The sequence below is a fragment of the Electrona antarctica genome (assembly GCF_951216825.1).
Source record: "Electrona antarctica genome assembly, chromosome: 10".
Taxonomy (NCBI): Eukaryota; Metazoa; Chordata; class Actinopteri; order Myctophiformes; family Myctophidae; genus Electrona; species Electrona antarctica.
This window is the reverse complement of record NC_136791.1, coordinates 50,618,076-50,633,773: the sequence shown is the minus strand read 5'-3', so window position 1 is coordinate 50,633,773 and position 15,698 is coordinate 50,618,076. Positions and strand designations below refer to the sequence as shown.

At 43.5% G+C, this 15,698-nt stretch overlaps 1 protein-coding gene across 1 annotated transcript in view; it reads left to right on the top strand.

Annotated features, from left to right (window-relative positions):
- LOC306930868 (ryanodine receptor 2-like) overlaps positions 1 to 15,698 on the top strand; it is a 170,084-nt gene that overhangs the window by 92,202 nt on the left and 62,184 nt on the right. Inside the window, 9 exon segments of the mRNA XM_079511964.1 lie at positions 471 to 548; positions 1,046 to 1,230; positions 1,737 to 1,852; positions 4,671 to 4,747; positions 6,600 to 6,721; positions 8,194 to 8,243; positions 9,508 to 9,565; positions 12,253 to 12,503; positions 15,140 to 15,221. Of these exon segments, the coding sequence (XP_079368090.1) occupies positions 471 to 548; positions 1,046 to 1,230; positions 1,737 to 1,852; positions 4,671 to 4,747; positions 6,600 to 6,721; positions 8,194 to 8,243; positions 9,508 to 9,565; positions 12,253 to 12,503; positions 15,140 to 15,221 (1,019 nt within the window).

Genomic DNA, 15,698 nt, shown 5'->3' with positions numbered 1-15,698 from the left:
ACACATGCGTCCATCTCTGCACCATTATCCCATTTTGACCTGAGATCAGATTCTAAAAATGTCTGTTTGAAATGTCGTTCTTCGATTTTTCAAAAATAGCAGACCTACAAGCTCGTAGCGCGCCACTCGGTGGCGCGCTATGAGCTTGTAGATCTGCTATTTTTCAATAGCTAAAGCATAACATAATGGTAACACCAAAAGGGGTTCCCACCCAAAATGGGTTATGCATATGTGTGTGTTCTGTGTTTGTGTGGTGTGTGTGTGATGTGTGTGTTTTTCACAAGACACAGAAAGCAAACACCCCCAAAAACAAACAAGATACAATAACCGACAACACATAACCTGACATAACCTGTAAAACACAATACAGATATAACAAAAAATGATAAATGCAACAACCTAATGAAAACAACCGACAACGTATCCCATGGCCCACCACCCCCCATTCATTGTTTTATTGTCTACTATAGTTGTCCTTTGAGGGAGCGTCAACCTTCACCCCCAAACCAACGGACATGAGCAGCATTACCTTGTCCCGGGACCAGTGTGTAAGTCATAACGTGTTTTATTATGTCGTGCTTGGGGTGTAAGTCATACCGTGTTTTATTGTCTTGTCCTGGGACCAGTGTGTGAGTCATAACGTGTTTTATTATGTCGTGCTTGGGGTGTAAGTCATACCGTGTTTTATTGTCTTGTCCTGGGACCAGTGTGTGAGTCATAACGTGTTTTATTGTCTTATCCTGGGACCAGTGTGTGAGTCATACCGTGTTTTATTGTATTGTCCTGGGACCAGTGTGTGAGTCATAACGTGTTTTATTATGTCGTGCTTGGGGTGTAAGTCATACCGTGTTTTATTGTCTTGTCCTGCGACCAGTGTACAGTATAATGTGTTTCACGTGTTTATATTCGGTTGGTTACACATTCGCTGCATCATTCAGTTGGTTACACACATGCACTAGACTCCAGTATGAAGTATTATGTGTAGAAAAGAGTCACAACTAAGGTCACAGCTAAACACGACAACGTTACTGTTGTGTTTGTATAGTCCATGGCGGAGCAGTTGGCTGAGAACTACCACAACGCTTGGGCCAAGAAGAAGAAACTAGGAGGAGTGGGGCATTCCATGCTGGTGCCCTATGACACCCTGACAGCCAAGGATAAGGCCAAACTCCGTGAGAAAGCCCAGGATGTCCTCAAGTTCCTTCAGCTGAATGGCTACACCGTGTGGAGGTGATGACCACAGTCAATTGCACATTAACCCATTTTCAGATTCTAAAAATGTCTTCTACATCCTGACAGTTTTCTGAAAAAGCTATGTTTCTATGTCAGTCGTTCTTCGATTTTTCAAAAATAGCAGACCTACAAGCTCGTAGCGCGCCACTCGGTGGCGCGCTACGAGCTTGTAGATCTGCTATTTTTCAATAGCTAAAGCATAACACAATGCTAACACCAAAAGGGGTTTCCGCCCAAAATGGGTTTAAGTCGAGGCTACAATAGCGTAACATTCGTCATGAGATCCGAAGGTAATGAGGCACTAAGAGGTTAGGAGCCTTTCTCAAGGGCACTGCTATCTTAACACTGTGGCTGTGGCATCACATCCTGACCTGTAAGCCAGTGGCCATTTGAAAATCAGCACTGTCAGTTGTAACATAATTGTAATGCACTTTTGAACGCGTGACACTGGCACATAGGCACATTGGTGATTGTACAGTCTGTGATTATGGCCTCCTGTACAGGGACAGGAAGACAGTGGATATGGACTCACCGGCCATCGCCAGGCGCTTTGCCTACACTCTCCTGCAGCAGCTACTGTGCTACTCTGACGAGGCCCAGGAAAACATGCTGGAGCTGGGTAATGTAGTCTCATACTGTAGTGCTCTTGACCACATAAGAGCTTCATAATATTCCTATCACAGAACCATAATTTGGCCAGCATGTGCATTTGTGATTTTGTCATTACAAATTACTTATGGGAATTTGAAATAAAACTCAAAGCATTCAGCATCAGATATACTATTATTATTATGATATATATATTATTACATTATACATTATTCTTCAAGTTGTAATCATTATTATGATTATTATTATGATTATTATTATGATTATTATTATGATTATTATTATTATTATTATTATTATTACTATTAGTATTATTACCCGCATTATCATTATCATTATCATTATCATTATCATTATAATTATTATTAATTTAACAAAAAAAAGCATTATGTTTCTGTAATTATTGCATTTGTCATTCATGAATGAAGAAATACAGGAAATTGGTGAGAGTCATGGGAAGGTTTTGGAGTCATGTCAAACTTCATAATGAAGGTGGTTAACTTAAAATCCATGGTTATAAAATGGATACATATACTGTAACAACATTGAATAAGTTGATGTTGCACCTTGGCTGTCCCACAGGGATGAGTGCATTATGCATTATTATATATTATTGTTGTGGTTTCATCCATAAGCACCTTGAGTTATGCCAGACACACAAGTCTTCAGAGTTGATATGGATTTGATGAATATCAATAGTCTTTTAAGCCTGTGTTCTGACAGTCAGCCCGTCCTCGAATCCGCAATATAGCCTGAGGATATTTTCACTTTAGATCAAATTCAGAAAGTCTGGGTTTGTCTATGCGAACATGTGCGTATAAAATCTGGATAAGTCGAGAGAGAGAGAAAGAGAGAAAGAAAGAGAGAGACAGAGAGAGAGAGAGACAGAGAGAGACTAACAAACATAGCGTGCCAAAGCCTTTCAGTAAGTGCACAGCAGCAATATTGCAATTCGCCTGCGTTCGTGTGTGTCCATGTAGTTTTGTACAGATATACTAAATACATGAGGATGCACACATGGCTCTCGTGTATTCTCTGCCCTCATAACTTACTTCCCGAGATTGCCTTAAAAATCACTATTTTCATTTAGTCATGGCTGCTACCTATTATGTTGAGATGGGCACTCATTTTTTGAGTGTTGCAACTTGCAAGCACTCCCTTACGGAGCTATGTGTGTGTGCGGGGGGCTGGGTGGCTGGCTGGGTGCCTGGGTCTGAGCACGAAAACAGCATGGCTGTTTTTCACCACCTGTGCGCAACCTAACACACAAACACACACGCATGCACATATTAACTATGATGATTTCGGGTGTGCCAGTACAGTACAGTACAGTAGAGGGTACAGTAGAGGGATCCCCACACGGTAACTCTGTAATTTCTCTACCGTTTCGGACGCGGGGCGGCTCGCCGGAACCAGGCCGGCACCCTGGGCGCGTTCCTGTGGGTCTGGAACATCCGATCACCCCGGCCTTTTCACTCATATGGATATGAAGCATCGACTGAAGGTGGAAATGTACAAATATACCCAAAGAGTAACAAAAAAAGCGTTATAAACGAGTCAAACAACCCAGAGACTACATTTCCGGGTAGGCGGGTGGCTGCAGCTGCCCGTCGCACAACAGAAACTGAATGTTAATTACGTTTTATTTTTATTTTATTGATATTTAATGTTTCGTGGTTAGTACGAGTCGAGTCACCACCAGCTGAGCTTACGTCAACGAGGAATCTCAGGAACGCAATGTGTTGACAGCTGGGCGTGACGTATATTCAGCGACATTGCCTGCATATGTAGTTTCAAGGCTTTTGCGGCCACATTAATTCCATTTTCTCCAGAAACTGGCTGTATTAAAGGAGCATTCAGTGATTTGGAAAAAAACCCGGTCCACCCGGTAACAAGATGTGCACATGCACACACACTCTACAGTGGGGGAAGTACAACAGACCAACAGCACGTGCACCAATGCCCGCCCCACTCGATCATGATTGGAGGAAGGCCCCTCTCATCCTGATTGGATGAAGGCTTTGCCACCCAAAGCCCAAACCGAAACTAGGGTTTTTTGACCCCCAGGGGCTCACTGGGGACAGGGAGGAACTCCTTATATGGTCAGCACACTTTATAGTAGGGAGGATTATCCAAAAAATAAGTGATATTTGAATTAAGTGAAATCACTAAATATACCTTTAAATATGAAAGGACATCACTAATGACGCACAGCCACTCCCCTGACAGAAAGGCCGGGGTGGTCGGTTTATTTTTCAAACACAGTTCTTATATGAAGCGACCTAAAATCGCCCTATGGGGATCTCAATGCAACTAAAATAACAAAAATCACACCCGTGTGAACTGAGTGGTGTAAGGTTTTATATAGCATGATCAGCTGTGGTCTGACGTAATGTCTGTATTATATAGCCTGATCAGCTCTGATCTGACGTAATGAAATCACACCCGGATGTGATTTCACAACTGGCTTTTTTTGTGCAGAAAAAATGAGCATGGTTGCTACGGTCATCCAGTTCACCCGGGTGTGATTTAATTACGTCAGAAATTATTTTGAACATAGCAACCATGCTCATTTTTTTCTGCACACAAAAGCCAGTTGTAGGAGTGGTTTACACCACTCAAAATACATGAACCTGTGTATTGGCACCCTCTACTGAAAGTGACGTCAGACTTCGGTGCTCTATACAGGACTCCAACATACCTCTCCCTCCTACATCCCCCCAACAGATACGCATGCAAAAAAAACATACTTACAAAAACAATGCACAGTACAATACTGTAGTTTGTGGTGTTTTCTTGGTGTTCATGATGTTTTCTTCTTCACACAGAGGTGATGCAAGCCCGAGGACAGATGACCAAAGGGGAGAGAGTTGCACTCCAACAGCAGATAGATTTCTTCTCCAAGGTTCAGCTTTGATTTAAGCCTTACCCCATTTTGACCTGAGATCAGATTCTAAAAAATGTTTGACCGTTTTCTGAAAAAGCTATGTTTCTATGTCAGTCGTTCTTCGATTTTTCAAAAATAGCAGACCTACAAGCTCGTAGCGCGCCACTCGGTGGCGCGCTATGAGCTTGTAGATCTGCTATTTTTCAATAGCTAAAGCATAACATAACACCAAAAGGGGTTCCCGCCCAAAATGGGTTGTTAAGCTAAACCCAGTCCATGTGACATGTCACAGAAATACCATAATCCTTAGTCTTTCCTGATGTTTCCATGGCCATAACTTAATTGTCTTCATAACCCCCCCCCCCCCCCCCCCCCCCCCCCTTTCATCTATACCAACTAATTACTTGTGTTGGCCGGTTGCCACGGGCAACACCACTAAGTGAAAGCCTTTGTGGCCAAGTAATTTATTTAGGCCATTTGGAAATCCATGTGGGCGTGTCGATTGCCCGACACGGGCATTGATTAAAGCCTCCCACACAGTTGTGCCTCTGATGCAGCGAGCGGGGGATGAAAAGGGCTCATTTCTCTTCAACCAGACCCTGAGTCAGTCAGTCAACTGAGTCCGTGTGCACCTACAGTACGCCTCAATTCTCCACTACAGGGTTCCCCAATTAATTTTCCTCAAGGGCCATATTTTGACTAGGTAACCAGGCTGGGGGTCGAGTAGCGTATGCATGTCAAACTGGGCACCCTGCGTGAAAAATTGGGTTTTTTATTTTTTCAATCGTTAATTAAAAATTGTTCTCAACCAGTGGTCCGGGGACCACCAGTGGTCCTTGAGGGGGTGCCCAGTTTGACATGCATACGCTACTGACCCCCATTTAATGCCATTTATATCTGGGACACCCCCCCAAAACAAAACAAAAAACTTTTAATAATTCTTCCAGGGGCCACAAGGGGGCGCTCCGTGGGCCGCAAATGGCCCACGGGCCGCCTATTGGGGAACCACATCTTCACCACATCTTCACCACATCTTCACCCAGACACCCACTCATCCACAGTGGTGCTCACACACACACGCACACTCACACGCACAGACAAAAGATCAAGTGTTACTGAGGCAGAAGCCCAAATGTGATGATTGAATTAGCTGCACCTCTGAGGGGACATAGGAGTGTTAAGTCTACTTCCTGAAACGGATGTAGCGTACAGGAAACTAGCCTTGCATTATAATCACACAATCAAGCTCAAAACTGTTGAAATGGCTAAACTGTGTTATTATTGCTTATTAAGTGTAATTGTATTACATGAACCACTTGAGACTTGAACTTGAAACCTTGCTGCTTAGAACAGGGGTTCTCAACCTTTTTGGCTGGGGGCCCCCGGAAATGCTTTGGCCATGTCTCGCGACCCCCCCCCCCCCCGCACCCCCGATACAAACATAACCTTATAATAGAGAAAATATATCATAGATGAATACCGAAACCAGATATAATCATTAAGGAAAGTTTATACATGTACTATGTAAACTCTTCATTTCCATATTCCAACCATTCAGTTGCAGAAAAAAAAAAGATTTATTTTTTTGGAAAATAATTTGGGGGCCCCCCAAAATAATTTGGTGACCCCTCAAGGGGTCGCGACCCACGGGTTGAGAACCCCTGGCTGTGAAATACCGCTGCTAGTTTGAATTCAGCGTTAAACCTAATTTACGCTTTTGTGAAAAAGTAATCTCGCTTTACAAAACTATTTTTCTAGTTTCTAGTTTTTTACACAAATTGTATTTTTTCATCAATGCATGTTATACTGATGTGCGTGTGCGTGTGATTGTGTGTTGAACTACCCGTATCTTAGTATCCACTTCCAACAGGTTGTCCTGCCTCTGTTGGAACAATACTTGAAGAGCCAGCGGCTTTACTTTTTGTCCAGCTCTGCCTGCTCCCATAGCAACAGAGGCCACGCCTCCAACAAAGAGAAGGAGATGGTCAGCAGGTATGTAGGTCAAAGCCATAAAATCACATCCCAATATGTACTGTTGTAATATGAATGCCAGCAGGATGGTGTACAGACAGTTTGGAATAGTGAGTTCTACATTTGGCAGTGAGCTAGATGGCTGTGATCTGAAGTGCAGTTACAGACCTGTCATGGAATACATTGTGGAGCTACCATTTCATTCAAAAAGGTTGCAGCTATTTACACACATTTACTCTCTGGTTGCATTATGCATACAGTGTGTAAAGTAAAGTTCAGCTCTGTGGACTGCCTCCAAAGTTTAACGAAACAGTCCCATTAACCCATTTTGACCTGAGATCAGCTATGTTTCTGTCAGTCGCTCTTCGATTTTTCAAAAATAGCAGACCTAAAAGCTCGTAGCGCGCCACTCGGTGGCGCGCTATGAGCTTGTAGATCTGCTATTTTTCAATAGCTAAAGCATAACATAATGCTAACACCAAAAGGGGTTCCCGCCCAAAATGGGTTAAGTAGATAAAATACATAAAATATACAGTTACAGTAAATACAATAGGTTAATTAATCATTCATAACCTAGATTAGGTTCAATGTAGCCTAATTAAAGGACCAGTAACTATAGCAGCACTCGTTCTACTGTCGTGTGTATGACGTCAGAACTGTGACATCAGTGCGACTGACACTCGTGTTCGGACATGTATTTCTTATGTGTAAGACGACCACAATGGAAATACGTCCTGGACTTTATTGTGTAAATGGTAAATGGTGCATTTATATAGCGCCTTTATCCAAGGCGCTTTACATAGATTGTGCATTACATTCACCCATTCACACAAACATTCATACACCGATTGCGGCAGAAGCCATGCAAGGTACCAACCAGTGCATCGGGAGCAATTTGGGGTTCAGTGTCTTGCCCAAGGACACTTCGACATGTAGACAGGAGAAGCCGGGATTCGAACCGCCGACCCATGGATCATTGGACGACCTGCTCTACCTCTTGAGCCACAGTCTTATCCTCGATCGGTTACAACTGTATGTTTTTGTTTAAGAAAACTGAAAACTAAACTAAACTTATTCTTCTCCATAATTTGGCATACTGAGATAGATGCGCACAAAGATAAGACTAACTAAACAGACAGATTCCATGATAGATATAGAGTTAAGTTATTGAACGCCATGGTCTAAAAGTAAATAGGAAGACATTTAAATAACAGTCCATAGCTACATGCATGGGCACAACTTGCATATTAACAAATTCCCCAGAGTATAGTATTGAAACAAAAATGTTTTCCCTTTTAGATTTTCCATTCAGGAGTCTGCTCACATTTTGTCTGCAGTCTTAGGGTTGGTTTATTTTTACTGCTGTTTCAATCCCCAAGTGTTTCAGGGTGTTGATGATGTCTCTTTCTGATTGTCACTTAATTATGTTCTAACCTCTCTCTTTCTCTCTCCCTCTCCCTGATCCACTGGTCCTGTCATCATCGTCCCTTAAGCCTGTTTTGTAAACTCGGAGCTCTCATGAGACACAAGATCTCACTGTTTGGTAAGGACTGTGTGGGAATAAAACTGCACTGAGTCATAATATATTTATTTATGTTTGCTATTTTGTTTAAGTTTCCAATTGCACTTGTGGTGGTGGTGGTGTTGCGACCCTACGAAAACGTGCAATTCCCGTCAGTTGTTTGGTTGGTTGGTCACCCCAGGCATGACCATATATGGTTATGAATCGTGACATAACGTGATCATCAGGGATGGAGATCCCCGATGTCATCAATATTAAGCCCATATATGGGAATGTCCATATATGGAGATCCCTGATGTCATCAATATATTGGCCAGCAACTCTACATCTGACCTCAAACCTCAAACCCTTAGATATCCATATATGGAGCTGACCTGTTCTCACATTCCATATGTTGATCCTTCCCCATCCATCCTTCCTCTTCGATGTCTCCCTTTTGACTTATACCTGTCCATTTAAACTCTAGACGGGCCCGCCCCAACGTTATTAGTGCAGATGCGCCCGGCCCGACCCTACCTGGGCCCTCATACTCAAGACACTGCCCCCGCTGCCACACTAGAGTTCTCATCGGGCCCGAGAATTAAGGCACCGGCCCTAACTGGGCCCTCATCAAACCCTGTACACTCAAGACACTGCCCCAGCTGCCACCCTTAGATCTCCATATATGGAGCAGACCTGTTCTGACATTCCATATGTTGATCCGACCACATCAAACCCTGTACACTCAAGACACGCTCCATATATGGCCAGTACAGAATTCATTCCATATGTTGATCTGACCCCCCATGCCAAAGCACCAGCGCTCGCCCAGCAGTCTGCTGTCACCCAGGCGGATGTGTGGGTGACAAAGGGCGACGTTGCGCCTGAAGACATCTGAGGTGCTTCTCGCCCTCATGCGTCTTACTGGTTGTATAGAGGCTGACCGATGTCAGATTGTTGGGTCCCATGTCTTGATTTTGGACAGTCCTAAAGACCACTGATTACCAATATTTGTACCAATATTTTGTCAAAGATTGCAACATTTTCTAATTTGATAAATGTGTCTTCAGTATATGCTGACTGTACTTCTGGTGTGTGTGTGTGTGTGTGTGTGTGTGTGTGTGTGTGTGTGTGTGTGTGTGTGTGTGTGTGTGTGTGTGTGTGTGTGTGTGTGTGTGTGTGTGTGTGTGTGTGTGTGTGTGTGTGTGTGTGTGTGTGTGTGTGTGTGTGTGTGTGTGTGTGTGTGTGTGTGTGTGTGTGTGTGTGTGTGTGTGTGTGTGTGTGTGTGTGTGTGTGCGCTTCTCAGGAAATGATTCATCCATCTCCAGCTGTCTTTGTGTTTTGGCCCAGGCCCTTGATGCCAGGTAGCTAGATTGCACTGCCCCCCCCCCCCACACACACACACACACACGTGTCAACTTCTGAACTGTCCACAGCCTCCATGGTTGAGTGGGGAACATAGAACCTTTTATAGAACTTTTTCTTAGTTATGTGGGGAACATAGAACCTTTTTTGAGTGGGGAACATAGAACCTCTTTTTGAGTGGGGAACATAGAACCTCTTTTTGAGTGGGGAACATAGAACCTCTTTTTGGTTGAGCGGGGAACATAGAACCTTTTTTGGGGGGCCGGGTGAGTGGGGAACATAGAACCTGGGGAACATAGAACATGGGGAACATAGGGATGACCCCTGTCACAGCACCAAGTCTCCAAATGATACAATGGTGTATTGTTCCACAGATGCTGATATTGTGGTTGTTACCACTTTCAGTCTCTCAGAGTCAGGACAGTGTCTCTGAAGCACAGGAGGCACAATAAGCATTATGTCTTAGCAGAACGGGGAACGGATCACGTGATTAGCTGATACTGAGAGGACGGCACGCACCTGGCTCCTCCGCTCCCGTCAAACAATTTACCTTTTTATTCGGTTATTAGTTATCTGAAACAGTTTAGCTTAATCTGAAACGTGACCTAACAAGACAACATATGTCGAAGACTAAAGGAAACAAACCCAAGATCCCAAGAGAACCAAGGATAACACGAGCCGAAGTTCGCCGACAGGAAGACACGGCCAACAAATCTCAAACAATGGCTTCAACTCCAAGCTCAAGTTCAACGGCCACCACCACGGTGACGCCACCGCTGGACAACACTGCGCTTATTCAAGGTATATCTACACAAGTGGCTGCGATGTTAGAGGCAAAGCTTGACAAGTTTTCTGAAACACTGGAAACTATTACCACAAGATTGGAGAAGAGTGATAAACGCATGGATGAGGCGGAGGAACGTATATCCAACGCTGAAGACGACTTGAATACGCTGAAGCTGGCATTAACTCGGGCCGAAAAAACAATTACCATGCTGGTCGAGAAAGCAGACCAGCAAGAAAGTTACAGCCGACGTGGGAACATAAGGATAACTGGACTGAAAATGGGGATCGAAGGGAGAGATCCTATCACTTTCTTTGAATCCTGGCTACCAACAGTCTTGAATCTACAAACAAAACATGCAACAATAAAACTGGATCGGGCACATCGTACAGGTGGTCCGAGAACAGACAATAAGCCACGTCCGGTCGTGATTAAGCTACACAACTTCACTGATAAGGTGAAAATCACGTCCGCTTTCAAAGCACAACGGCCCATGACATACGAGGGAGAAACCTTTGTCATCCGTGCTGATATCCCAGCAAATATCATCAAACAAAGAAGATGCTTCAATGATGCCACTCTCGCCTTCAAACATGAATGCATCAACTACTCAGTCATTCATCAAGGCAGAAGAGGCTAAAGCCTTCATTGACAGCTGGGTGGAAACCGAGGACGCCGAGGGAGACGAGGACACCGAGGGAGTCGAGGACATTGAGGGAGTCGGGGACACGGAGGGAGTCGAGGATAGCGTGAGAGTTGAGAATCAGTCATCCTAATATACAGGTCTGTGATCAACTTTACAGATATATGTTGTAATGCAAGCTAAGGACATGTGATTTTTTTTTCCTTTTCTCTCCCTTCTTCCACAAAAGGTGTTAAATAAGAGGGGATAATGCTGTTTTGGGTAGGATATAAAAAGTAAAAAAAAAGCACTAGGGCTGTGACAAAAAAAAATGAAGACTCAAAAAAATGGTGATGTGTATATATCATTTTGCCCCCTTAATAGGTACATCACCTGACTAGATTTATGTTTACATATATATTTTTCTTATTTTAGTCACATTTTGTTCTCCATTAATCAACTTTACAGGTGTTTGATGCAATGCAAGGGCATGTGTCTATTTTTCTTTATTTATTTATTTGTATCTCTTTCTCTCTCCGCTTCCTCCTTCCACCAAAGATGATCAATAAGTGGGGAGAATATGTTGTTTTGGGGAATGTAAAAAAAACTGTTTTAGAGTACAACTAATCGGACTAACACTGCGCTGTTGGTTGAAACAATGCCCATATGCTCATTACCAGATATACTCTATTTTACTAGCTTTATTTTTTTTTATTATTATTATTTTATTTTTATTTTATTTTTCTCTCTGTCTATTGTTTGTCTGCTTCTGTTAGCCTGTTTTGTACTTATCGTTGAATGTATTGAATGTAGGTGGTTTATTATTTGTCTGTCTTAAAAAAAAAGCACAGGGATGTTACAATGTAATGATACAAGCACGTGTATGTGTATACTGTACTGTAAATTGATGTGCTCAAATAAATAAAGTCTTAGCAGAGATTAATTTCACTGTTGGTGGATCCAATTTGCATTTCATTACTTTCATGACAAATGTTAAATAATGGCACATGACATATTTTAATTTTAATTTACTAAATATTGTATTGTATTTTATATTTTTGTCAAACTCAAAACACTGCTTTTGTACAATTACATTTAGGAATTCTTTGCAAATCACAAACATATTGTCTGAGTACCATGGGTTTGTCTTTGCACTGCTTACTATTGTTTTGGCTGTAATATGGGTCAGCTTGCTTAATGTAAACCTAAGTCAAGAACAATGTGATCAATTTAAACGAGGTTTGTAATACCTAACTTTCATCTTTCTCCCGTCACCGCAGGACGTTATTGAGGTCAGCCCCAGAGTCAACACGGGCGGCCCTGAGTTCATTCTTCGAGGCGGCCGCGGCCGATCTGGAGGTGACGGTAGAGAACCTCTCTGTGGCCTTTTCTCCTCTCTCTCAGGGTCGCCCCCAGCAGCAGACCAGAGGAGCAGGCAAGGTCCTGGGCTACACCACCTCCACGCTCCTCCCCGCGCTCACCTCCCTCTTCCAGCACCTCAGCAGCTACGACTATGGAGTGGAGCTCCTTGGTGAGCGATGTCTGGAGCACATGGGCTTTAATAGAGAAACATGACGGCAATATATTTAATTTAAAATAGCCAATCTACAAGCTCGCAACGTAATGCATCGCGATGCGTTATGAGCTTATGGATTTGTTATTTCAGCATACGAAAAAGTCAAACAGTATAATTATCCATGAGATAATTATGCTTTCAAAACCTATTGAAACGGGAGTAGTGGATTTACACTATAAAAGAGGTAGGGTGACATTTCAAGGACCATACTGGTGTTAATAGAGGCTTAATTAGTGTGGTTGCCCTAACAGGGCAACCAGACTATTGTTGTTGTAAATGAGCGATACTTTGCCACGCTACTCCTCCCACAGCGCATAATGAGGAATATACAATCTATGAACAGTAAAACATGTATATGGACAGTGTGGAGCTTCCCCTTTGCTATGTTTTTAGAGCCCTCATTCCAAACTCATAATCACAACTTAAAATGGTCACACTCATAGTCACGAGGAGACGAATCAGGTTCTCAAAGCCACCTTGTCCTCTCATGCCGACATGTATTACTATGCGTGCATTTCCAGTGCCTCCATATGTTGAGCAGTGGAGATGAACAGCTGCCTTCCACGCCTCTTACACCACTCAGGGGAAGCTTCCATCTTCTCTGGCTTTGAAACCACGTTTCAATAAGTCCCCCCCCCCCCCCCCACTCACACACACACACACACACACACATTTTCACAATTTATTTATGTCCACACAAAGGATATGCATACAAGGACACAAATATTATAGGTGCATTAAAGTTACATCTGCAAAGTCATGGCATGTGTTTTCGTGATACAATAGGCATGTCACTCAGTACTCTATGGGTATAAGTAACAGCGTCTCCGCCATATATGACGGCTGCCAATTATAGCAGAGACACCACAATACTTTGCCAGCCTTTTTGCCTCCTTTTTGGGCATCCCAAGTTGTTGGAACCCTCTAACAACCAGTCTGTGCGTATGCCCTACACAAATAGTCTGCACCTATAGCCCAGCTCTGAGATGTTATGTAGAAGTGGTTGGTATTTTATGACCTTGGTCATAAAGGCTTCCTCTAGGCTGTGGTCAAAGGTGCAGGCTATCTCTAATACAGACACTTCTCTGGACTCTTCATCAACCATAACAATATCTGGCGTATTAGATGTCAGAGATGTAAAGGTATCTGAGTTATCACAGAGTTGGAACATGGATGGAATGACCCTGGAATGTTTGTACATTCTCACTGAAGATGCATGGTATTTTGATATATCCTTTGCTATGAGTTCCACTATTCTATCATGGCGTGCTATGTACATTCCTTTGTATGCATAACATCCATTCAAGATGTGTGACAGTGTTTCAGTGATCTGTTCTGTGCTGTGGTGCAAGCAATGAGGGACCTGAGTGGTGGGGAACCAGATGGATAGATTGAGTCTGGTGGGAAGGACTTGTTTAGTCTGGCCTTAACTGTGAATGTGATAATGTCCTCATTGAGTGCAGTGTTCTTGATGAATGCGTGTGAGACGGAGTGGAATGCACTTCCCGTTGCAGTCAGAACTGCAGCATCACTCCCAATCTTCCGCCGTAGTCTGAAAACCCACCTTTTCAGACTACAGATCATTTGATACAGAAATTGCATTGTATGTAGTCATAGCACATCATAGTACATATGTATAGCATAGTATAGTATATATGTATAGTTTATATGTATAGTTTCATTATATAGATATTCCACTGTTACGTGCTTAGCTTATGGTACGCATGATTCATGATAAATGCTTTTTTATGTGATGTATTCCCATGCTTTTTTGTTCTTGCTTAATGTAAGTCGCTCTGGATTAAGAACGTCTGCTGAATGCCTAAATTGTAAATTGTAAATTGGAGTGATCAGCATGGGGAAGACATGCGCTTCCCTTGGAGTTTTAGTCCAGTCCAGTGTTGTTGTTGGTGCTGGTGTACATCCATGAGGACTCGTCTGGCACCTGTACTGTAGCTGTTAGCAGGTGACTGTGTCCAGTATAGGTGACCGTTGCCCTGACCTGGGTGAGGGGGTCAGTTATAATGTCCTCGGAGACCCTCACAGTCTCTGAGTCAGACCGCACCCACTCCAGGGGACACTCCAGTGCGGACACAGAGGTCACACACACACACACACACACACACACACACACACACACACACACACACACACACACACACACACACACACACACACACACACACACACCTACTCTACCTGCCCTTCCAGCAACCTTTAATTTGATTAATCAACAGCTAGCCTGCATGGTCCATGTATCTATCTGATTGTATGGGTCACGGGTGTCTGCTTTCTGTCTCTCCTTTGTCCTTTGATATGTAGCTGACATTCAGGAAGCTGTCTGTGAATGCATACATTACGGGGAGCTCCAAAGACTAATGTATTGTATACGTCATCACACTGTGGCATACCGCTCGCAGTGTCACTCGCTGAAAACCCAGTGGACAGTATCCAGGAGTCCTGTTACAGGATCCTCAACAGCCTACTCAATTGACAGAGAACAGGTTTTCAGCGATCGGCACCGCAGTGCGTGCGATGAGGTATAAATTAGACCTAAGCATCACCTTTTTGTTTTGTTTTTTTCCCCCCAGTCGGCGGTATCCAGGTGTCCTGTTACAGGATCCTCAACAGTCTCTACACGCTTGGCACCAGCAGCAGCATCTATGTGGAAGGGTACTGTCCACGTGTGTGATGATGTCACAGTTTGGCGGGTGTGTGTGTGTGTGTGTGTGTGTGGGGGGGGGGGGGGGGGGGGGGGGGTTATTGGACTTTTTTCTCTCTCATATCACACAATGGTTTACCCCTCCCTGCCTGAACATCTTTGTCAGCTTTATATTGTTTGGTTTTGTGTGAGAAATCTTCAAAAGGTGGCAGGAAATTATCTAGAGCTAATCTTGCAAACTGCTGATCAGATCAGCGCCATATCTCTTGGGGCGACTGTGGCTCAAGAGGTAGAGCAGGTCGTCCAATGATCCATGGGTCGGCGGTTCGAATCCCGGCTCCTCCTGTCTACATGTCGAAGTGTCCTTGGGCAAGACACTGAACCCCAAATTGCTCCCGATGTTCTGGTTGGTACCTTGCATGGCTTCCGCCGCAATCGGTGTATGAATGTGTGTGTGAATGGGTGAATGTAATGCACAATCTATGTAA